Genomic DNA, 25955 nt, shown 5'->3' with positions numbered 1-25955 from the left:
AGGGTTAAGCACAATGGTCTTTTCCACTTCTGATCTTTTCCATGCAGCAGCAGCACAACCTCATCATGCATCTTTGTTTTGCATTGATATGGAGAACAGCAACTAATTAAGTAATGGAAATGGATGAAATTATACTGTGGCTATCAAAGCAAACAAAGCCATCATTTTGAGTGCTACATAATCTTAAAAACAGCCAAAGCCGGCTAGGCAAATTCAGGATCTATTTCAGGAAAATTCAATTTCAATACAAATTCACCAGTAAGATACAGAACAGGTGAAATTGGATAACCCCTGAAAGCTGGCGTGGGGATTGCGGTGCGCGATTAACCCACACCTGTTCATTGTGTTGCAGGCAGCACGTTAAATTGGTGCTGCCTGCTGTTTTCCAGCGTTCCTGCATGCAGCCAGAGCTACCTGCACTGTTCATTGACTGCACGAGTCAGCAGGGGGCCCGATATCGCTAGCGCTACTTAAAGGTAGCCTGCACCTGTTAAAGGGGAGATGCATTGTGGCTGCAACAAGTGGTGGGAGCCACTTGAAAACTGAGTCTGATACTTTGAGGAATGGCTGAACTTGCGAGATGGCGTGCACCGAGGTTCTCTGATAATGCACTTGAGCCTCGGTGCAAGAGGTGGAGCGAAGGAGTGACATCCTGTATCCGCAGGGAGGCGGGACATATGTTCAGAAGGCAGTGGGAGAAAGTAGCGGCGGAGGTCAATGCCAGGAGTACAGCTCCATGAATGTGGATGCAGTTCAGGAAGTGGAATCCCTCTCTGTTGATGAATTTGGTTGAGTTCAGATGGGAATGTGTGTGCAGACAATGGCATCCTGCACCATGGGGAAGCCTGCAATCCATGCAAACCCTCATGCTCACTCCGCCTGCTTGTCTCTAGCAAGAGGGAATGAGATGTCTGTGTTTCTCATTGTATACAGAGCCTCAGTGACCTCCCTTAGCAGCAGTGCACTGCACACTGTGAGATGTTGCTTATATTTCCAGCAGCAACCAGAAAGGAGGCATAAAAACTAAGAGTCACAGTCACTTTGACAGAAATTATGTCCTTGCCCTGCTTTCAGGCTGCAGTTGTGGCTGCAGCAGTTGACAGATTTCAGTCACGGCCTCTTTTTTGAAGCGAAGATGTCTCATGCACTAATTGTCGCTGAAAATGAGGTAAGAGAGTTGCTCCCTGAAGACCCTCCGTGGCTATGGCCTCCTGCTGAGGGCCCTGCTCCCCCTCCTCCCTCTTCTAACAGCCTGTCCTGCTCTGCATGGCCTCTCTTCATTCTCCCAGTTATGCTCAATTCCCAGACAAACCCTACCAGATCTGGAAGCAATTTCTTTCAGCACAATATTTTAAATGACACAAAAAGTACTGCAAGATGAGCCAGACCACTCCCTGTAGAGTACTGAAACTTTAGCCAAGTATAGAAAAGCTCCAAAAATACGTACAATTGCACCAGCAGCAAGAATAAATAATTCAGTAACTAACCTGTAAGTACTTCATGATCCCTTTAAATAGCACTGGTGAGGGATTCCTTCATGTCATTTAATGTTGTGTTCAGCTGTGCGAGGTTAAGACAGGGCGTTGCCTGGAGTGTGGAGTTCCAAAATGGCAGTGGTGGCTTCAATTCAGCATTACACACTGATTCGCATCATATTCTCACTGCTCTTCAACCCCTTTACAAGATACTTTCCTACTCACTTCCTGTCGGAAGTGTGCACGTGCATCTTGGACACCATTGTGAAACCTTAGGTGGCACCTAAAAAGCAGGCACTACACGGCCCAATTTAACCCCCAGAATATCAGGACATGGGATATCCCTGCTCCCACCAAGATTCATTACATAATGAGTTTTCAAACTCAGTAAGACGGTTGGGAGGACAAACTATTGTGCAGTAAATCAACCAGACAGGTCGCTATTCGCCTTAACAGTCATTCGAAGAGCATCACTGATGGAAACTGAGAAGGCTCGAAGTTATTTTGTACATATTGATAATATTGAATGCACCTTAGAGTAATAGGGTGTATGCGTGCTCCCATGATTCTCTAGTTCCCAATTTTAAACTTGCTACCAAAGGAGGCACCGGGCACAGGTCAGACATCTTGCCACAAGGAGAAGGGCCTTGTTTTCCAATCGTAACACAGTTAGTAACCCATTTAAAATTAATGTTACTATTGCTGTTATGATTAGAAAATCTTGGCCAATATAGCTATAATGTATTAAAGTCTTGCCTCTAGTACACACTTCCTGGGAAGTCACACTTCCTGGGAAGTCACACTTTGTTGCTTTAGCAACCAATCAGAATTGAATAGATAGCAAGCATAAGAATCAAAAGCGAGTGAAGTGTCCAGAAAACTCCAATGAGAACCGATGAAGGATTTATGAAAACAACAAAGAATGAACGACTGGTCAGAAGGGCCCACAAAAACAAAAAGGTGAGCCAATCAATTCATCGAAAGCATTTTTTGGAAAAAATTCTCCACCACCTTTTCTCAGTAACTGAAATTTCTATGTCTAAAATAAGGTTTCAAACAAAATGAAACATCAACAAATTACATATTTCACAATAATGTGATTAACTTTACCCAATGAATTGTCTCTGTGCCTTGTGCAGTTTTAGCATGACACCTTCCAACATGCAGTCAAATGGCTGGTAATATAATTAAGCATTCTGTTTGTTTGATCGTTTACAAAGTCAAGAGGTTTGCATAATCTGCAGAAAAATTAAAATGTTGCTTACACTTCCATCGAGGCTGCACAGGCTTAATGAATCTTCATCTCTTTTTCTCTGCTTCCGTTTCTTCTATAAAAATAGAACATATCAGGTCAGTCAGACAAGGTAAAGAATGAAAGGAAGAAAGAACAAACCTGAATAGATATAGTGCCTTTCATGACCTCAGGATATCCAAAAGCACTTCACAGCCAATGAAGTGCTTTTAAAGTGTAGTCACTGTTATAATATAGGAAAATGCGGCAGCCAAATTGTGCACAGCAAGGTCCCACAAACAGCAATGAAATAAATGACCAGATAATAATGAGGGGTAAATGTTAGGCAGGGCACCAAGAGAATTTGCATCCACCTGAGAGGGCAGATGGGACCTCCAAAAGAAGCACCTCCAACACTCGCTCAGTACTGCACTAAAGTGTCAGCTTAGATTATTTGCTCAAGCCTCTGGTGACCCACACCTTGGTTCAGTGGTACCATTCAATAATAACAGAAAATGCTGGAAATACTCAGCAGGCCAGGCAGCATCCGTGGAGAGAGAAACAAAGTTAACATTTCAGGTCTGGGACCCTTCATCAGACCTGAAACGTTAACTGTTTCTCTCTCCACGAATGCTGCCTGGCCTGCTGAGTATTTCCAGCATTTTCTGTTGTTATTTCAGATTTCCAGCATCCGCAGTATTTTGCTATCGTACCATTCAATAACTTGGCTGCTATATTTGCCTATAAAGTGACTACACTTCAAAAGTAATTGATGACTGGGGGAGGGTTGCAGTCATTGCAAAACATGCATTTTACTGCACTCTGCACCACCTCTCAACCTTAATATCAAATAATATTTTTTTTTTAATTCTTGGGGTAAAGAAAATTATTTTAGAAAACCATTTAAAATGAAGACACATTATGCAAAGAATGTCTTTAATTTTATATACAATGGAAAATATACTCCTTTTTCTGCCCTGTTGTGTAAATAATGGAAATATTAGCCTGGAAATCAGATTATACAAATGCTTAACACACGTATCAAATTTCTTTGTCTGGTTCTTTAATGGATGCATTAACCAGTTGAAATTAACCAGTAAATCTAAAGACAGAAAATATAATTAAAAATAGCATGGATTCCGAAAGGCTAAACCATGCTTAATAGAGTTATACAGCACAGAAAGATGCCCTTCGGCCCATCGTGTCTGCGCCGGCCATCAAGCCCTGTCTATTCTAATCCCATTTTCCAGCACTTGGTCCGTAGCCTTGTATGCTATGGTGTTTCAAGTGCTCATCTAAATGCTCCTTGAATGTTGTGAGGGTTCCTGCCTCTACCACCCTTTCAGGCAGTGAGTTCCAGATTCCAACCACCCTCTGGGTGAAAAAGTTTTTCCTCAAATCCCCTCTAAACCTCCTGCCACTTACCTTGAAACTCTGCCCCCTGGTTATTGACCCCTCTACTAAGGGGAAAAGTTCCTTTCTATCTACGCCCCTCATAATTTTGTACACCTCAATCAGGTCCCCCCTCAGCCTTCTCTGCTCCAAGGAAAACAACCCCAGCCTGTCCAGTCTTTCTTCATAGCTGAAGCGCTCCAGCCCAGGTAACATCCTGGTGAATCTCCTCTGCACCCTCTCCAAAGCAATCATATCCTTCCTATAGTGTGGCACCCAGAACTGCACACAGTATTCCGGTTGTGGCCTATCTAGCATTTTGTACAGCTCCATCATAACCTCCCTGCTCTTATATTCTATGCCTCGGCTAATGAAGGCAAGTATCCCATATGCCTTCTTAACCACCTTATCTACCTGTCCTGCTGCCTTCAGGGATCTGTGGACATGCACACCAAGGTCCCTCTGATCCTCTGTCCTTCCTAGGGTCCTACCATTCATTGTGTATCTCCTTGCCTTGTTAGTCTTAACTAACCTGATAGAATTATTTAAAGAGGTAATGACAGAGTAGACTAGGGTAATAGAGTAGATGTCATATACTTGGATTTCCAAAAGGCCTTCGATCAGGTACCACACAGCAGGCTCATGACAAAGGTTAGGGCATGTGGAGTTAGGGGAAAAATAGCTGAATGAATAGCAAATTAGCTAAAAAAGTAGGGGATAAAGGGTAGTTATTCAAATTGGAGGAAGGTATAAAGCGGTGTTCCACAAGGATCAGTGCCAGGACCACTGTTATTCATAATTTAAATTAATGATTTGGACTTAGGAACAAGTAACTCAATATCAAAATTTGCAGATGATACCAAACTGGGGGGTACAGCTAACACTGAGGAAGAATACAACATAATACAAGAAGACATTAGAAAACTTGCAGACTGGGCAGTTAAGTGGCAAATGAACTTTAACATAAATAAATGTGAGGTGATGCACTTGGTAGGATAAATAGAAATATCACCTACACCGTAGAAAATAAGAAATTGAATGGGGTATAAGAGCAAAGGGATCTAGGGATAGAGGTGAACAAATAATTAAAAGCAGCATCGCAGGTCAGCAAAGCAATTAAAAATGCTAACAAAGCACTGGGATTTATTTCTAGGGGTATAGAATTCAAAAATAGTGAAGTTATGTTAAACTAGTATAGGACCCGCACTTAGAGGACTGTGCACAGTTCTGGTCTCCATACTATAAAAAGGACATAGAAGCAGATACATGTGGAGTATAAACATCAGCACAGACTAGTTGGGTCGAATGGCCTGTTTCTTGCTGTACAGTCTATGTAATTCTATGTAAGGTTAATATATTTTTGATTAGAATAAACAAGTTGCTCTCTGATAAAATAACATGTATGATATAAATATTTGTACAATAATAATGTACAGCATAATTTCCACTTGTTTCTGGATTTTGTGTTTTTTCCCCCCTGGCATATGCTGAAGTAATTTTCCAAATTCCAGCTATGTAAGTGTGGCATATTTGCAATGTCTTCCAGTTTTTACTTTCAAAATTAAAATCCATCTGATATGTTAGGGTAAAACCATATGATTCTGGGATACAGCCGACAAGCTGGTCATCTCTCAATGTCTCCAATAAACACTCTATATGTCACATTAAATCTACATTGGGGAAACATTTCTTTGTGCAGTTGAGAATCAGTGCATTTCACTTGGGATCCTTAGCAATCATCCAGGAAAATCATCCTAGTGAATCCGGGCCTGCTTTACATTCTAGAGTAAGTGAAATGATGGCATTGTCAAGCCAGAAACATCATCACTGTGAACATGGCAACACTGGAAGATGAGTTACCCTGTGATGCTGTTGTTCAACTTCCAGTCTCCTGTTGGAGAGTGGCATTGGCAGAGGACTAGAAATAGGCTGCCCACAGTCTTGGCCACAGAATGGAATGAAGGTAGAAAGAAGTAAAAACAGGATGAGGGTGAGGGGGATCAGAGGAAGGAAATGACTGAATTCAAAAGTGCATTCAAATCACTATTGCATGTCTACAATTAAACAGAAAATTTACCAATAACATATCATATCTGGGAAAGACAGATAACAATCTCTGCACTACATGTGAATAGAGTCTAATCTCGACTGACATCTGACAGTCATTTACAACAGACTAGCCACCTTTGGTACATTCAGCTCAAAATTGCAACCATTTTTCGTTCTACACAGCAACAGGATTCTATTTATGCATCAGTCTAAGAAACATAGAAAAGCAGCAGTAGGTAAGAGTGCAGCATGGTGACAGCATCAGGTCAGAACACTCTCCTCCCATCCCTTAAATAAACAAGAAACTTTCTGACAAAATTGTTCACACAGCTCAGAGCGTAATCTCCACTTAAAATTGCCACACTGCACTCCAATAGATTAGTGAAAAGGATCAGTGATGACTTCGGGGGGGATCTTTGTGGGTAAGTTTACTGAAAATCTAACAACAGTCTGCACTTTCAAGCTTTAGTGCATTCTGGGGAACAGATCACACTGCACTTCATCTACGACAGCATCATCTTTCCTAGGTGGTTTTAATAGTAAATGCATTGAGTGGGGAATCTATATTGAAGTTAACAAAATTTACAGTTACAAACCAACAGCACCATTACACTTGATAATGTTTTCACACAGGATAACAATCCCTTTATTACAATTATTATTATGTGGTTTGTGCTCCATTTTCAATTAAGTTTCCAAACAAGATATCAAAGAGCTGTTTTGATCCAAGTTCAAAGTGTCTCAATCCTACGTTTGATTAATTGGAAATTGTTGAGGGTGCTTGGCACCTCCACAAATGAGTTTATAAAATTAGATCAAGTGAATTCCTGTTGCACGATCATCACATATAGTTTTATTTAAATTGTAAAATGGTTTTCTTTCTACAGTTGTTATCTTGTTACATGGCATCGGTGTGTTCAGGGGAACCCATCTATAAGCATCCGTGAGGATCTCCTAGGCGATTTGGATAACATGCATCATTAGTACAACCGTCTACCAAGGCAGCAACTGTGAATTCCCAGGATGGGTGGTGCTGATAATGTGCAGGTTAAAACAAGTACAGAAAAGGGACTGGAGCCTCCAGAATTGGTGTTCAGTACATGAGATTGTCAACAACTGGAAGCATGGAGAGACCATCAATGACATTATGAGGGAAATTTTGGTCTCCCAGCAGGAAACGAGCAGGAGGTGGGTGGGGAAGAGCAGACGGTTTACAATCTCAGCGCCTGCTGAGATGAGTTTCTGACCTCATATCCTCTCCATCACAAAGACTGCCTACTTCCACCTCCGTTACATCATCCGTCTCCGCCCCTGCTTCAGCCCATGTGTTGCTGAAACACTCAAATGTGTCTTTGTTACCTCCAGACTTGACTATTCCTATGCTCTTCTGGCCGGCCTCCCAACTTTCACCCTCCATAAACTTGAGTTCATCCAAAACTCTGCTACCCGTATCCTAACCCTCAGCAAGACTTAAATAGGCCAACACTTCGATATTTAAATTCTCATCCTAGTGTTCAAATTGTTCCATGGCCTCGCCCTTCCCTATCTCTGTAACCTCATCTCGACCTACAACCTTCCAAGAACTTTGAGTTCCTCCAATTCCGGCCTCCTGTGCATCCCTGATTTCCTTCTTATGTCAAAAGATGGGTTCATAATTCAGTCGAGAACCAAGCTGAATACAAAAACTACAGGAAAAACTTAAAAAGGAAATAAGAGCGGCAAAGATAGTGTATGAGAATAGATTAGTGGGCAACATAAAAGGGAATCCAAAAGTCTTTTATAAAAATATAAATAGTAAAGGGTAGACAAAAGGGTGGGGCCAATTAAGGACCAAAAAGGCAATCTTTTCATGGAGGCAGAGGACATGGCTAAAGTACAAAATGAGTACTTTGCATCTGTCTTCACTAAAGAAGAGGATGCTGCCAATGTCACAGTAGAGGTGGTAGAGAAATTGGATAGAATAAAAATAGATAAAAAGAGGTACTTGTAAGGTTGGCAGTCCTCAACATATAAAAGTCACTCGGTCCAGATGGGATGCATCCTAGGTTACTGAGGGAAGTAAGGGTGGAAATTGCAGAGGCTCTGGCCACAATCTTCCAATCCTTCTTAGATAGGGGGGTGATGCCAGAGGACTGGAGGATTTCAAATGTTACACCCCTGTTCAAAAAAGGGAACAGGGATAAACTCAGTAATTACAGGCCAGTCAGCCAACATCAGTAGTGGGGTAACTTTTGGAAGCATTAATCTGGGACACAATTGATTGATTGAGTTCTTTAATAAAGTAACAAAGAGGGTTGAGGAGGGCAGTGCAGTTGATGTTGTGTATATGGTCTTTCAAAAGGCGTTTGACAAAGTAATAATTAGCAATAGTTAGCAAAATTGAAGCCCATGGGATTAAAGGGACAGTAGTTGTGTGGATACAAAATTGGCTGAGGGACAGAAAGTAGAGAGTACTGGTGAATGGTTGTTTTACAGACTGGAGAGAAGTGCTCAGTGTGTTCCCCCAGGGTTCGGTATTCATATATATATTAATGACCTGGACTTGGGTATACAGGCCATAATTTCAAAATTTGCAGATGACATGAAACTCAGAACTGTAGTAAAGAATTAGGAGGACATAGACAGACTGGTGAAATGGGCAGAAACATGGCAGATAAAATTTATTGCAGAGAAGTGGGAAGTGATTCATTTTGGTAGGAAGAATGAGGAGAGGCAATATAAACTAAATAGTACAATTTTACAGGGGGTGCAAGAACAGTGAGAGCTGGAGGGTGTATGTACACAAGTCTTTGAAGGTCGCAGGACAAGTTGAGAAGGCTGTTGAAAGGCATATGGGATCCTTGGCATAGAGTACAAAAGCAAGGAAGTTATGCTAAACCTTTATAAAACACTGGTTAGGCCGCAACTGAAATATTGTGGCCAATTCTGGGCACCACACTTTAGGAAAGATGTCAAGGCCTACGAGATGGCGCAGAGGAGATTTACTAGAATGGTACCAGGGATGAGGGACTTCAGTTACATAGAGAGACTAGAGAAACTGGGGTTGTTCTCCTTAGAACAAAGAAGGCTGAGGGGAGATTTGATAGAGGTGTTCAAAATCTTGAAGGGTTTTGATAGAGTAAATAAGGAGAAACTGTTTCCAGTGGCAGAAGGGTCGGTAACCAGAGGACACAGATTTAAGGTAAGTGGCAAAAGATTCAGAGGCAACATGAGGATTTTTTTTAAATTTTTTTAAACACATTATGGTCTGGAATGTACTGCCTGATAGTGTGGTGGAAGCAGTGTGGTGGAAGCAGATTCAATAATAACTTTCAAAAGGGAATTGTATAAATACTTGAAGGAAAAAAACCATTTTTGGGCTATGGGGAAAGGGCGGGGGTATTGAGTTGGATTCAAACCCAAGACCCACATGTAATAGGTCTGAATGCTAATTAACTGCATCATAAAGGCCTTCCGTGAGCACTTTATTAATTGATATTGTGGTTTGTAATTCAAATTGTACCACAGAAACACCAAACTTGTGTGTGCTTTCCTGATTTTGCAAGTTTGGTTCTGAGATCCCAACCTAGTCCTATAACCTACATAACCAACTATTTGCCAGTATCAGCCTCTTATAGTTGCTGGTCTGGAATTAGATGGCTTGCAAAGTGGCAGCTTAGTAATGAATTTATGGCACTCCGGTGGATCGGGTTCAACAACTGAAATTGTATTTTACATATCTTTCCTCCTAGATGAAGACACTGACTGTATTCCTCACGAATTAATCAGATAAAAGGCTCATAACTGGATACAATCCATAAGCATGTCAAACCATGTTGTCTAGTTTTTGTCTTGCTCTCCTTTTGATTAATGATTAAAGCTTACTGCAGCAGTGAAACTGAGTTCCCTGAAAGAACCTATTCACTTCATTTCCAAGTGTTCCTGTGTATCTGATGTGCTGTCCCACACAGGTGCTCAGAAAGATTGACAATGTGCTGAAGCCATAATACCACAAAGGTACAGGGATTATTCTCTCCTGGAACAGACTCAACATCAAATACTCATGACGCCGTAAATCACTTTATATTTTACTTACATTAGCCAAATATCTGGTAAAACCAGTGCACAAGAGAGTTTGTTTCCAGTTTTAAGGAGATGGAAATGCAGCAAGTACTAACAATTCATCTGAAGCAGTTTGTAATTGTAAACTATTTTGAATTTGTCCCTTATAGAATCATAGAATGTTACAACACAGTAGAGTCCAATCGACCCATCGTACTTGTGCCAGCTCTTTGGTAGAGCTATCGAATTAATCCCGGTCCCCTGCTCTTTCCCCATAGCTCTGTAAATTTTCTCTTCAAATATTTATCCAATTCACTTTTGAATGTTACTATTGGATCTGCTTCCACCACCCTTCCAAGCAGCGCATTCCAGTCCGCAACAATTCGCCGTGTAAAAAATAACTATCGAACAAAGCAGGTTGAAACACTTCTGTAATTTAAAGTGAGAGAGACTTTAATCGGCTCAGTATCTTACTAGTGTCCTTCACATGGAATTGTTCACAGATTTTTTTAAAAGTCTGAACATAAATAAAAAGGGCTGGATCTTCACCTATTCATAGTCAACTAGCTGGAGTGCCCGGCGGTGCCGAGGGTTTTTTGAGGGCGTGTTGTTGTTGGAAGAGAGAGAGCGCGCGACTGGGGGGGAAGAGAGAGAGCGACTGGGGGGAAGAGAGAGAGCGACTGGGGGAAGAGAGAGAGCGACTGGGGGGAAGAGAGAGAGCGACTGGGGGGAAGAGAGAGAGCGACTGGGGGGAAGAGAGAGAGCGACTGGGGGAAGAGAGAGAGCGACTGGGGGAAGAGAGAGCGCGACTGGGGGAAGAGAGCGAGTGACTGGGGGAAGAGAGAGAGCGACTGGGGGAAGAGAGAGAGCGACTGGGGGAAGAGAGAGAGCGACTGGGGGAAGAGAGAGCGCGACTGGGGGAAGAGAGAGAGCGACTGGGGGAAGAGAGCGAGCGACTGGGGGAAGAGAGCGAGCGACTGGGGGAAGAGAGCGAGCGACTGGGGGAAGAGAGCGAGCGACTGGGGGAAGAGAGCGAGCGACTGGGGGAAGAGAGCGAGCGACTGGGGGAAGAGAGCGAGCGACTGGGGGAAGAGAGAGAGCGACTGGGGGAAGAGAGAGAGCGACTGGGGGAAGAGAGAGAGCGACTGGGGGAAGAGAGAGAGCGACTGGGGGAAGAGAGAGAGCGACTGGGGGAAGAGAGAGAGCGACTGGGGGAAGAGAGAGAGCGACTGGGGGAAGAGAGAGAGCGACTGGGGGAAGAGAGCGACTGGGGAAGAGAGAGAGCGACTGGGGGGAAGAGAGAGAGCGACTGGGGGAAGAGAGAGCGACTGGGGGAAGAGAGAGAGCGACTGGGGGAAGAGAGAGAGCGACTGGGGGAAGAGAGAGAGCGACTGGGGGAAGAGAGAGAGCGACTGGGGGAAGAGAGAGAGCGACTGGGGGAAGAGAGAGAGCGACTGGGGGAAGAGAGAGAGCGACTGGGGGAAGAGAGAGAGCGACTGGGGGAAGAGAGAGAGCGACTGGGGGAAGAGAGAGAGCGACTGGGGGAAGAGAGAGCGCGACTGGGGGAAGAGAGAGAGCGACTGGGGGAAGAGAGAGAGCGACTGGGGGAAGAGAGAGAGCGACTGGGGGAAGAGAGAGAGCGACTGGGGGAAGAGAGAGAGCGACTGGGGGAAGAGAGAGAGCGACTGGGGGGAAGAGAGAGAGCGACTGGGGGAAGAGAGAGAGCGACTGGGGGAAGAGAGAGAGCGACTGGGGGAAGAGAGAGAGCGACTGGGGGAAGAGAGAGAGCGACTGGGGGAAGAGAGAGAGCGACTGGGGGAAGAGAGAGAGCGACTGGGGGAAGAGAGAGAGCGACTGGGGGAAGAGAGAGAGCGACTGGGGGAAGAGAGAGAGCGACTGGGGGAAGAGAGAGAGCGACTGGGGGAAGAGAGAGAGCGACTGGGGGAAGAGAGAGAGCGACTGGGGGAAGAGAGAGAGCGACTGGGGGAAGAGAGAGAGCGACTGGGGGAAGAGAGAGAGCGACTGGGGGAAGAGAGAGAGCGACTGGGGGAAGAGAGAGAGCGACTGGGGGAAGAGAGAGAGCGACTGGGGGAAGAGAGAGAGCGACTGGGGGAAGAGAGAGAGCGACTGGGGGAAGAGAGAGAGCGACTGGGGGAAGAGAGAGAGCGACTGGGGGAAGAGAGAGAGCGACTGGGGGAAGAGAGAGAGCGACTGGGGGAAGAGAGAGAGCGACTGGGGGAAGAGAGAGAGCGACTGGGGGAAGAGAGAGAGCGACTGGGGGAAGAGAGAGAGCGACTGGGGGAAGAGAGAGAGCGACTGGGGGGGAAGAGAGAGAGCGACTGGGGGGAAGAGAGAGAGCGACTGGGGGAAGAGAGCGAGCGACTGGGGGAGGGAAGAGAGAGCGCGACTGGGGGAGGGAAGAGAGAGAGCGACTGGGGGAGGGAAGAGAGAGAGCGACTGGGGGAGGGAAGAGAGAGAGCGACTGGGGGGGAAGAGAGAGCGACTGAGGGGGAAGAGAGAGCGCGACTGGGGGGAAGGGGGGTAGGGGGAGGGGCGGGAGGGGGAGGGGCGGGAAAGGGGGAGTGAGGGGAAGGGGGGAGGGTGTGTGGGAGGGGGTGTGTGGGGGGGAGGGGGTGTGGGAAGGGTGGGGGGGAAGGGTGGGGAAGGAGGGGGGAAGGGAGAAAGGGAGGGGGGAGAAAGGGAGGGGGGGAGCCAGCAGACCCTCTCCCCTCTGCCGGTGATGGCTCCGTGGAGCTCCGTGCCGCCCCACGCACTGACATGGCCCAGCCGAGCCCCGCGCCCCGGTCAGCCCGAGCCCCGCCTCCCGCCCTCCCGAGCCCCACCCCCCGAGCCCCGCCCCCCGCGCCCCGCCCCATGCCCTCCCGAGCCCCGGCTTCAAGACCGCCGATTGCGGCTGGGCCTGCACTGGAGCCAAGCCCCGGGACGGGCGTGAGCCGGCTTGAGGCTGTGAGAGAGGGCCGGGCCCGGTTGCCGGGGTAACCCTTCCCCCCCCCCCCTTCCCGCTCTTCCGAGCACCGGCCTACCAAGCCCCGCCCTCCCGAGCACCGGCCCCCCGCCTGAGCCGCGGGGGGGGAAGGAGAGAGCCGCCGCTCCTCCGGTCGATGTGTTGCGGGCCGAACCCTGATGAGCGCCCGATCAGCTGAGCCCGAGCCCCGCGGTGACCGCAACTCACCTCCCGCTAGGCTCCCTCCCGCCCCGCCAGCCTTTACCAAAATGGCGGCGATGGCTACGCTCGGCCCAGTCCCGCGCCGCCAGCCTTTACAAAGATGGCGGCGATCGCGGGGCAGGCCCAGCGGGAGGGGCGGTGCCTAGCTCAGGCATGGCTGGGCAACAGAGGCCCAGGCATCCAGGCCTGCAAAAACGGTTAAAGGTAGGAAAATTATAGAGGCTAGAGAAAAGATTTACAAATTAATTAACTTTTTTAAAAAACAATTTGTGTTTTAAAAGCAACTCTTTTTTTGCTGGAAATCTAGATTTGAAAAGAAACACGCAGAAAGTGGGGGAAAAAAAATAAACTTACGAATCAAGATGGCTGACACTCACCTCAGTTCAGAATGATAAGGCCCGCCCACACATGCACCGATTGGTCAACCGTCAGGTCACTGAACTGTAGGATTGGTCAATCGTCACATCACTCAACTCTAGGATGGCCCGCCCACACACGCAATGAACCCGCCCCCACTCGATGCTAATGAGCGGATAATGAGCGGAATTTTGAACGTTTTTTGGATACCGTCGGCACAATTTTGTCCGACCAAAATGTAAATATGCCTATGAGAGTCCCCTAATGATAAGCTTTCTTTTGATATAACATATGTGTAGGTACGCTCTATAACTTTTGATTGTATAGCCGGACAGACAGACAGACATACTGTTCTTATATATATAGATGTGCAGAAAATGCAGGTAAATAATGAAATAAAGTTGTGCCTTCATGTGCTGTAGTTACATAAGTAAATACATCTATGCCTCTCATCTGCACCTGGAGCTCATTATATAATTAGAAAAAATTGCAATACATATCACTAGAATGAACCTGATATTTAGAAATTCAAAACATATGCAAGGTATATTATATTTAATATTTTAATTGTATAATATATATGATATTTAAAAATCTTACATCTATGTGAACCTCCTGTCAATTTTGCCATTGTAAATTTCTATGTCCATATTTATAATGGAAATTGCATGTAAACTTGTCATGCTGCAATTATCCCCTCCTCTGGAGAAACTGCAGCACCACCACTGGTAGCAGCGTGTAATTACAGCATGACAAGTTATTAAATGCATTTTGTTACAAATACAAAAATAGGGATACAATATATGACTTTAAAATGGGGACTGAATTACATCTCCACATCATCTGAAGACTATACTTAGTCTTGACTCCCTGTGTGGAACGTCACAAGATCGATTAGTAATATATAAAAAACCTTGTATCTGCTTGCACTACCTGTCTAAGAAGCCTTACTTCTTGTTGTTATAATTTGTGACTTTTTAATGTGCTGTCAATGTGAAACTTGATTTTTTAGAGCTATTTCGTGAGATGGGTGAGGAACTGTCATGGCAGGTGATTCTCGAAAATCTTTTTGGCTGCAATGTGAATATGTAATTGGTTGTGGTGGCATATGATGGGGGAGAAAATTAAAATTGTGGAAAATGGTTTTCCATCACACGATTGAAAAATAAAAAAAGTAGAAAATAAAGTTAGAAAGGGGCAGAAGAGGGGTGGAAATTCCTTTAGGCCCATTTAGGGGCCTGAAATGGGCGGCGCGATCCCCAACCCGGAGACCTGAGGCCGGCCTACAACTGGGCCTCATTAATATTAATTGGATGAGCTGCTGCAGCCTGTTGCAGCTCACCCATTTTAAGATAAATATCTGGGGTGGGTGGAATGGTAATGGGGATGGAAGCGAGAGGCGAAGGGGAATACTGTGGAATTGGGCCAGCATTTCCGCTCATCTTGGTTCCACAGGAATGATTTTTGAATTATTTTTACTGGCCGCTGAAAAATCCTGAGTGGAGCAGGCCTGGCTCCTGCTCCACTCATCGCTATCCAATTTCCCAGTGAGGATCTAAAACAGGCCCTGCATATATATATATATATATATATATAATGTATGTATGCAAGGGGTCTAAGAACTGTTTTAGGCGTCCGCCAGGGACATCTGGACAATGGCGTGACCAAATATTGCATCGGACATCTTCAGGCATACTTTGGGCACGTTGGTCCTCTAAATTTTTCTTCCATAAAAGGAGCGCAACGAGGTCTAGTTTCTATCCAGAGACTTTAACATTTGACCAATGATAAAGAAGGGTAGATCGGACCGCCAATATGAGATCTGTCACAAGCTCGTCGACCCTGAGCTATCACCAGATTATTGTTTTGGGTCTTGTAACAGCCACCCAGCATGCCCTGCTATCTGCACTCCCACCATATGAAAAAGGGTGTTGATTGAATTTTTGCTCTGCTTATTCTCGACTTCACATGCAGATGCTGAAGGGTGGAACTGTAAGAGCCAGCATCTATAACTGCCTGTGCGACATGAGATTAGCTGGATAGTTATGCAAGTAAAGAGCAGTTAGGAGTTGGGGAACTTGGACCGTTCTCTCTAAACGATTCTGCATAAGTGTTGACTTACGGGGATCTGTTAATCTAAATCTGCACAACTCACAGAAGGAGTCAGCATATGTTTGCTTGGCATCACATGCGACAGGGAAGCAAACCCTTGTTTCAAGGTAAGAATAGATAAATCTGTAATTCAAAGGGAAACTGCACTGACTCATCATTAACTCAGGTTTCTGCTGATAAAGAACATTTGAGCAATGTTAGTTACCAGACTGTCAGAATCATGAGGAACTACAGCATGTGTGCGCCGTGTCTCTTTCCTGCTCCCCAATGCTAAACCTAAGCTGGTGCCTGTGACTGTAACAAGCTGTAAATAAGTTAGTAACAAAGAATCTGGTTTCATTAAAAGGTTGGAGCTGAACTGCCAGCCCAATTTGTTTATATGAGAAAGGCGGCAGATCCAAGATTTCAAGAGCAAAATTTCAGTAAAACTTCCCTTCCCAACTCTAGTCAAACAAAATAAAGTCAGAAGTTTCACCACAAGTGGGGCTGAGAAAGACAGGTGCAGTGATGCATTGGGAATGTACATGTAAAAAGAGGGTTAATTTGTGAGAACCTAATGTTTATACAGAAAAGTAAAATGGGCTGCACACATTAAACTGGCCAAATTTTGGCAATAAACTGTATAAGTCATTGGCCCAGATCTTGCGTTGAGAGTAACGGTGGGGCTCTCAGTGCTCACCGTTATTACGGAGTAAATCTGACAGCAACTTCCGGCGTCCACACATGCGCAGTTAAACGTGGAAATCCGGAAGTTGGCTGTCAGATACCCTGCTCCTCCACAGGCTGCGCTGTAACAGTCCTTCCTAATAGACTCGGCACTGAAATCAATTTAATGGCGTGAAGTTGTGGTACTTACCCACTAAACATGCCAGAAAAAGTTAGGGTTGGTGCATTCAGGAGTAAGTAAATTTTTAACAGCGTGATAAAAAATGTTCCCATTAATTTTTTTTTGGGTGCGCGGCCCATTCAAAATATCTTGGTTTTTGCCACTGAAAAGCTGGTGAGCCGGCTGCGTAGGAGGTCCAGAGAGCTGCACAGGCACGCAGCTTAAAGGGAACATTGGTCATAAGTGATAATTACTGCCAAACAATCTCTCTGGCCCTGAAAATTAAATTTTACAAGTGTGGAGTCTCATTCCTTCAGAATTTAATTAGTGTTGGAGATTTAAAAGAAACATTTTACTTTTTCTGTCTGGCTCTTTTATCTCTCTCTCTTAATCCCATTTTTCTGTCCCAATCTTTATTTCGCTTCCTGTACATGACTGAATTCTAACTTATATTTCCTGGTTTAGAAGCTGCGTATCTCAGTGAGGACTCCTCAATCTGATTGGTTGAAGAGCCTCGATGTTTCTTGACCTGCTCACAGAGGCCACAGATCCCCGTAGAGGGCACCATGCTGGATCAGCTGCCCGATGAGAGCAAGTTTCCGCTCTAAAGCCCGCGAAAAGTCTGTGGGCAGCTGTCAGCGTAGTGAACAGCGAGCACCATTCCTTCGCTGCTGACTGCAAAATCCAGGCCATTTTCCTCTTAAACATTGGCTAAAATGGTAAATATAGCATACAACAAATTTCAGCTTTCACCGATGTTTCCACTGCTCCAGCAATTGAATGTAGGCTGATAAATGTGAAGAGCATTGATCACTTTCCAAATTTTTCCAGTGATATTGGAACTCAAATAGCCAAAAGTAAACATCAAACTTTTTCTCTGGAATGTCTCTTGTATTATATTGGCGTTAACCCAGGCTTCTAAACTGATTCCTTGACATACCGTAGAAATAAATCCAAGTACAAGGCAGCCATTTTAAACAATCTAACTGTTGATGTGTACTGCCTTTGATGAAACTGAAAATCTCTTTCAAGTCATTCTGACTTCCAGGACAATATTTGGTGAGAACCGGGCCAATCTTTTTCAGAGAAAGTTTCCATTACTCGTCTTCACAGTCAACGTTTCCAGCTGTACTAAAACCAAGAACAAGTCTATGTCTGAAGCAGCTGCAGTTACAAAATGGGCCTAAATGTTGAGAAAGGGATCATTTGAAAAGGAGCACGGCAACATTAAACATAACTGGACAATAATGTCATACACATAATCTAATGCCACTGGATTTGATAGTAGCTCCCTCTCCATCACAACCCTTTTGGTCTATCTCTAGTTTTTGATATTACAGTGGTCTGCGTTCTTCTGAACATTCCTCTTGTATGTCTTCAATTCATCACAATTTATATAACTGACAAACCCTTCATTTCCATTTCTGTTAAAGTCGCCACATTACCCGACATTAAGAGCAGAACATTTTATTTGCAGTTCGAAAACAAATTTAACGTCTAGGTTTTGTAGAGTGTTATTTATGTCAACCAGTTACAGGAAACTTTCGATTTACCGGCACCTAAATAACCGGAAATCTCGGTTAACCGGCAAAATTTAGGAGTAGGTTTTACTTCATTTGTATTTGCCTTCTTCCATCTGAGCTGTGCAAGGGTGTGGCTGCAGCTGTTGCTAAGCCACAGAGACACTTGAAACTTGAGGCCATTGTTCTACAGTTGTTGCTAAGCAACAGGGTTTGTTGCTTTATACGGAGCGGTCAGCTCTCCCTATCTTTTACTATAGCGTTCGGTTATCTGGAATTTTTGATGAACCGGCACGTCGGTCCCGTCCGTGCCGGATAAAAAAAAGTTTCCTGTACTTGGAAAAGGATAGGGTTGTATTGATAGAATTTCAAAGAACCAACATTCCATACCAAAAAAACAGATTCAAAGGAAAAATTATGCAAACACGTTGGAACAGAGCATGCGATCACTGCAAGGCTAGTTACATTTCACTTTATGCAATATACTTTAGGACAGGTTTCTGCATGTGCAAACTGTGCATCACTGATCACATTTGAATTTGAATCAAATATAGAGAGCACAAAGCTGGCTATAGTGAGCCAATTCTAAATTATTTTATAGCTTTTAGTATATTAGGAGCAACAGTTTTTAATGTATTCACTATAGAAAGTTACACAAAGCTGCATATCCAAGTGACAAAATATGGCACATTTAAATAATCAGTCACTTATCCTTTTTATTAATAAGTGTGATTGAAAACAGTACAAAATGTGTGAAAATCACCAAAAATCAGTGAGAACCAGATCTCATGTGACATTGCTGCCAGTGAGGGCACTCTGAGGAGCCCTTGAGGCAAGGTTGGAGCAAGTCTCAAACACCACTGGCCTGGGTTGGGCCAGGCCAAGCCAGAATGCAGTCAAGGTAGAGCACTGCATGGTGGGAAACAATCACCCAGAAGAATTAGGATGGGCTGGGGCTGAAAAAAGGCACATTTACACAAATAACTGAGATATGTGGTGATATATAGCCAGAACAGTGGTCAAACTACACTGGAATACTCTTGTTTAATTCCAGATGGGCCCCGATTTTAACTCCAGGTGGGTTCCCACTTAGGCCGGAGTTAAAATTACAGTCAGGTCTCAATTATGTCATCGGGCCACAATATGCATATGTAAAGAAGGACCCTGTTGGCTCCGGGCGCGTGTCCTTGCTGACTGCTCAGGAGAGCAGGTTAAAATTGCATATGTTGCGATCATGGTTGCTTTTGGACAGGTAAGAACCAGGGCAATTTTAACTGCCCACCCGCCAGGTTTCTGCTGAGTGAGTAGGGTTTAAACCACCCCCACATATCACAAAAAACATAAACATGTATTCAAGAGGGTGCAGAGCAGGAACGACTTCTTGGAGAATAATAAATGTCTAAAATAACCTAATGAAAGAGATAAAAACATTGGGAATATTATAATGAGAGAGTTAAGATACTGAAGGGATGAGCTTTGATGGGCCAAATGACTTTTTCTCCTTCTTGACATTTCTATTTATTTCTTTATTCAGATCAAGAAGGTTCCCGGTTCAATCACTGGTCCCTGCTGAGTTAGCTGATCTCAGACAAGAGCGGCAGTGGAGTCACTGCAATTCACATCAGCATCCCAGATTAGGAAAAGTTTCTTCTCCTGATCACTATATCCAGTGACCCGGATATGAGGCAGTCAGGTGAGGACAGTACTGGCCTCGTCTGTGATTCCCCTTTCCAACAGTTAAATAGTCCATTGACACTCACCATCAAGGCTCATGCACAAACAATGGCCACTAGGGCGAGGTACCCAAGGTCCACTGTACGTCAAGAAGGAGTCGATGTTTTGTAAAAAAATTAAACTGATCAACAAGCTAACCGCTAAATCCAATCCCCCTTTCCCTCTCTACCACTTGAAATTAATACTACTTGTGTTGTGGGAGGGTGGGGAAGCAGAAGTGAAAGACTGGGGGCTCAATTCTTGTAGAAATGCATCTGACGAAGGAAAGGACTGGGCTTCACAAAAATAAAAGGGTTCCCTTGAAGTACTGAGGGCAGAAGAGGGAAATGCCATAAACCACAATAATGTGGCCTTTTCAATGGCAACTGGGCAATAGGCTCCAAATTCAGGACAACGTTTTACCCTCCAAAGAAGGCAAAGTACTTTACATCACATCTCCAAAATATTACACGATTCAGACATGACAGGAATGCCCCAACATTTTGCTTTCGGGCCCACGAAGTGTTGAGAGAGCACCATAAAGTTTAAACATATGTTCCTAATAATTTGCATATACATGGCCAGATTTACTTCACTTGATGCTGTACACCCTGGCTACCACATGATGCTGTCGGTATTGGCAGATTTTGCTGTTTAGGTTTAGGATTTCTGAAGTTCTTATTTCAACTTAATTTAAGTTTACTTGTAATTCAAGATTTAGTGAATGGAAAAACATAGTTGCCAACTGTCTTTGCTCAACTTGGACAGTTTGCCTTTTAGTTCACGCTGTGACTAGCAAGATAGCTTCTCGCTGATCTCACCCAATTAAGTATAATAGTTTGCCTCTTCTGCGTATGCTCTGATATCACACCTGTTCAGAAGAGGCATCAGCCATTCCTGATGAGCTGGGATTTGGGTCCCAATGTAATAACCTACTGTGAGACATGTGGAGAGGAATTTTGCGGGGGGTCAGCGGTGCGTCGGGTGTGAAAAAATTTTTTTGACAGTGGGTCGGGACCCCGCTGTCAACCCGCCACCACGTGCCTTTCCCAAATGTCGGGTCTGCCAACGCTGAGCAGACCCGTCACACAGTGGCGGGGGAGGCAATTCAGGTCATTATGACCTTGTTAACAGACCATTAAGAACTATTTTCAGCTCACCTTCAGAGTTTACCAGGTCACCCACGGGGTCCACGCTGCTTGGGGATCACGTCAGGTAAGCAGGGCAGGAGTTGAATGGCCATGGAATCATCTTATTACTTGACAGCTGCAAATGTGCTATAAAAGCTCCCATCTCACAGCTGTTCACTTTCCAAGCTCAGAAGCTGTTACTTACTGCATTTGGAAAACAGAGTGAGCTTTATGCAGGTTGTAACTGTTTGGAGTAAATTCTCTATCCAGTGTCACCTCATTGGAAGAACCTATCTCACCATTGACAGATCGCTTCTGTCATCTCAAGTTCAGCTGCCATCTATTACATCAGCATACTATCTCACCTTGGTCCTCAGAATCCCACCACGATCAGTCCCAACACCAACAGCACCAGCAGCACCAACAACACCACCAACCTTCTCCGCAATCAACTGACGCTGCACAGGACAGATGCTGCACAGGACAGAGGGCATCAGCACCTGACCACATTGCTGCGGGACGCCAGGGATGGCCTCAACATGGCCAGATTTACTTCACTTGATCCTGTACACCCTGGCTGCCACATGATGCGCCAGGTTGGCACCACCCCACACCAACACCATAAAGCTCCCTACAATGCCCAAGCCATTCCTTTCACTCATCAACATTGCGGGGGGTACCGTTATGTCTCACCATTCACTGCAACTCACTAAGCCACTTCCATCAGTGCACACAAATCTGTCCAAGGCGGCAAAGTGTGGAAAATAAAGATTTCAATGTTTGACACCACATTAACAGAAACTTTACCTGAACATTGCATAAAACACCCAAGTGCCTACCCTTGTGTGTTGTTAGCTGGTATGATTGGACTCAGATGAGGGGGAGTGTAAGGGGTGGCTAGTGAGATGGGGAAGTGATAATGTAGATAGAGAGGGATGGGTGGAGGTGCAAGGTAAGTTGGTGTGAGTAAGGATGTGCAGGAGTAGGGTAGGGAAGGCAGAGTGATGGGGATATGATGAGTGGCACAGCAGGATGAGGTTGAGTGTGGCTTTGCAGTAACGTTTTGTGATCTACTGAGATCATTGAAAGGTTTGCGCCACTGCAGCCTGGTCCTCCTGTGCAATGCGCAACCAGGCTGCGTTGGTGTCCTGGGCAGGTCGCTTCCGCCCACTGGAAGGGAAGAGGACCACCCTGCCTGCTGTGACTCCCTCTATAAGCATATGGAGGGAGTCATGGGAGAGTCTGGGTGCAGCCGTGCACCTCTGTGCAGTGCTCGTCAGTGTTTGCAGCACCTCAATGCTGTAGAACACTGACAGCACAAATGTCAAATGCAATTTGCGCACGGTCCCTCAAAGGAAACCGGCTGATGGCGCGTCATCAAACCCGCGTCCTTCAATTGGTCAGCAAACACGCTGGGCTGGTTTAACAAGCCCAATCAGGGGCAAGTCATTTTGGACAGCGGGCTGGAGCCAGCAGCGAGGCCAGGACCCGTCACCGACGTCGCCTGCGAAGGTTGGTAAAATCTAGCCCCAAGTTCCCCTCCAATCCTTTAGTGTTACATTGCTAAATGTTCAACATTTGTTTCAACACAGGACTGGAATCTGGTTCAGAACCAGTGTAACCCATGATCAGAGACAGACCTTTCTCATTGCTGTGCACCTAAATCCACTTCTGTAAAAGTGACATTTCATCACTGCACCTTAGTGTCTGCACACATGTGCACAGGAACACACACAAGCTTAATGAATAATTTAGCCTCTTGGTTCAGTGTATACACAGCACTCCTTCAAAGCAAAGAACTGATATTCCACAATTTTTCAGACAATTGTCTAGGGTCCATATTTGCTGATGGACACTAAATCTGCAGGTTTAGCTCATTGGCTAATAGTTGCCATTTACACGACTGTTATTGTTAAAATTAGCCAAGAATAAAAATAATTTATTTAAAACAATTTCAAAACATGTGCGTTTGATTTTACATTTTTAGCTGTGAAGATACAAGTTTAGACCTTCACCCCATAACACATTGGGAGTCACACTGGAACACGGTACAGTGAAAACATTTACCCTGTAACATGGTACAGTGTAAACTGTAAATCTTCATGCTATAACATGGCAAAGCGTAACCCTTTGCACTGATATCCTGGCTGGGTATTATGTTGGCTTCTGGGTATTATACTGCAATGAGACTCTGATTCCCACCCCGCCCCCCCTCTCCACCCCCCTCCTCGTAGGATCTCACACCAAAGGATAGAAGTACAGCCAAAGTCATGAAAGTCAGTGAAAGTTATTACATGCCTCAGTGATTGGATTTTAATCATATGTGCAGCAGTATAAACTCTACAGCTCAGAATTTCCCGCAAGGGCATAACCAGCAAGTTACACCGAAATTTACCCCGATCTTGACGTCAGCAACTTGCGCTAAAATCTCCTGAGAATCTCATTAGCATACACAGGAACGTAAAATCTAGCGTAAAACAGTGTAAACAATCGGGTCCAAGGATAGAGTGGAACTTACATTATATTCCTTCTTTAAGTCCCTCTTATGTGTGAAAATTATAGTTTGAAGCCATCAAACAATCACTTATGCACATTCAGCAAAGAATGTTTTAAAGAATGCAATCATGGAAACTTTTCAATTTTTAATGTAACTCATTCTAATGCCATAAAAATGCATCAAAGATGCACAAAGTACAACGTATGTCTGGGTGAAATGAATTTCTTTTCAAAAATGCTTAAAAATCACCAGAAATATGGCGCTGGGTCCTGCTGCACTTAAATTCTTGGGCATAAACTTACAGCCTGTTCAGAACAGGTGTAAATGCAGGAAGCCCATGTTTTACAATTTTTTGCATGGGAACGGAGCTATGTTAAGGAGCAGCGGCAAAAGATCGAGGGAACTCGGTCGTAATGTGAAAACGGGCATAAGTCACCGAATTTTCCAATCTTTTGTGCTGAAAATCGGCATTACACCATACTTATACCATTGTTGCTGGGCAAGTTTTCAGCAAATTCTGGGCCTATAATTCTGGAGCTGGGATTTGAATTGGGAGCCTACCACAGTCAGTCTGAGTATTAGCACAAAAACAGTACAAAATACAAATCTCAGGGTGGAAGGAATCATGTTGCACTGTGGCAATGGATCTTTTGTTGTGGTTAAATTGATAGGTCTATTCAAATTCCTGTAGCTTCAGCCTAATTAATGGGTGTTGCAATATTAATTAAGGAGTCAATTACTGCTGTAAGGAGGGATGATATATTAGCGGGTTCCTCTAATGAGGCCATATGGGTAGAACTTAAAAACAAAAAGGGGGCAAGCACTTTGCTGGGAGTGTACTATAGGCCCCCAAACAGTCAGGGGGAGATAGAGGAACAGATATGTCGGCAAATCTCCGAGAAGTGCGAAAATAATAGGGTAATAATAGTGGGGGATTTCAACTTCCCCAATATAAATTGGGACAGTCAGAGTGTGAAAGGCTTAGAGGGTGCAGAATTCTTAAAGTGCATCCAGGAGAGCTTTTTGAGCCAACATGTAGAAAGTCCTACAAGAGAGGGGGCGATACTGGACCTAATTCTGGGGAATGTAGCCGGGCAAGTGGTGGAAGTGTCAGTAGGAGAGCATTTTGGCGACAGTGACCATAATTCGGTGAGATTTAAGGTGGTCATGGAAAGACAAAGACTTTTTCTAAAGGGTTCTAAATTGGGGGAAGGCCGATTTTAATATGATAAGGCAGGATCTGGCCAAAGTGGACTGGGAGCAGCTGCTTATAGGAAAATCCACATCAAAACAGTGGGAGACTTTCAGAAGGGAAATAGAGAGAGTACAACGCCAACATGTTCCTGTAAAGGTCAAGGGTGGGACCAACAAGCAAAGGGAACCTTGGATGACAAGGGATATACAAAAATGCATTAGAAATAAAAGGGGGGCTTTTGGCAGTTACAAAAGACTAAAGACAGAAGAAGCCCTAGAGGAGTATAAAAAGTGCAGGGGCATACTTAAAAAAGAAATTAGGAGGGCGAGGAGGGGCCATGAAATAACACTGGCGAGCAAAATAAAGGAAAATCCTAAGATGTTTTATAAGTATATTAAGGGCAAGAGGATAACCAGGGAAAGGGTAGGGCCCATTAGGGACCAAAGTGGCAATCTGTGTGTAGAGCCAGAGGATGTAGGCGGGGTTTTAAATGAATTTTTTGCATCTGTGTTCACTATGGAGAAAGACGATGCAGACATAGAAATCGGGCAAGGGGACTGTGACATACTCGAACATATTAGCATCGAGAGGGAGGAGGTGCTAGCGGTTTTAGCGGGCCAAAAAGTGGATAAATCCCCAGGCCCGGACGAGATGTATCCCAGGCTGCTGTGGGAGGCAAGGGAGGAGATTGCAGGGGCTCTGACACTAATTTTCAGAACCTCTCTGGCCACAGGGGATGTACCAGAGGACTGGAGAACAGCTAACGTAGTACCATTATTCAAGAAGGGTAGCAGGGATAAACCAGGGAATTACAGGCCAGTGAGTCTAACATCTGTGGTGGGGAAATTATTGGAAAAAATTCTGAGGGACAAAATTAATCTCCACTTGGAGAGGCAAGGATTAATCGGGGATAGTCAGCATGGCTTTGTCAAGGGTAAATCATGTCTAACAAATCTGATCGAATTTTTCGAGGGGGTGACTAGTGGGGTGGATGAGGGAAATGCTGTGGATGTGGTTTACATGGACTTCAGTAAAGCTTTTGACAAAGTCCCGCATAGGAGACTGGTCAAGAAGGTAAGAGCCCATGGGATCCAGGGTGCCTTGGCGCGTTGGATCCTAAACTGGCTGAGTGGCAGGAGGCAGAGGGTGATGGTCGAAGGTTGCTTTTGTGACTGGAAGCCTGTGTCCAGTGGGGTACCTCAGGGATCGGTGCTGGGTCCCTTATTGTTT

General features: G+C 44.8%; 1 protein-coding gene across 3 annotated transcripts in view; it reads right to left on the bottom strand.

Moving 5' to 3' along the window:
* The window catches only part of arhgef3 (Rho guanine nucleotide exchange factor (GEF) 3), a 407720-nt gene that overhangs the window by 166007 nt on the left and 215758 nt on the right, over positions 1 to 25955 (bottom strand). For all 3 annotated transcript variants that reach the window (XM_086001622.1, XM_086001619.1, XM_086001621.1), the window contains one exon: positions 2741 to 2803. In XM_086001622.1, the coding sequence (XP_085857748.1) occupies positions 2741 to 2803 (63 nt within the window). The remainder of the gene's footprint in view (positions 1 to 2740; positions 2804 to 25955) is intronic.

Source organism: Somniosus microcephalus, chromosome 11 (genome assembly GCF_052327205.1).
Source record: "Somniosus microcephalus isolate GS21.2 chromosome 11, FLI_Smic_1.0, whole genome shotgun sequence".
In the NCBI taxonomy this organism is placed as follows: Eukaryota; Metazoa; Chordata; class Chondrichthyes; order Squaliformes; family Somniosidae; genus Somniosus; species Somniosus microcephalus.
Note: the sequence above shows the minus strand (reverse complement) of the source record. Positions and strands in the feature narration are given on the sequence as shown.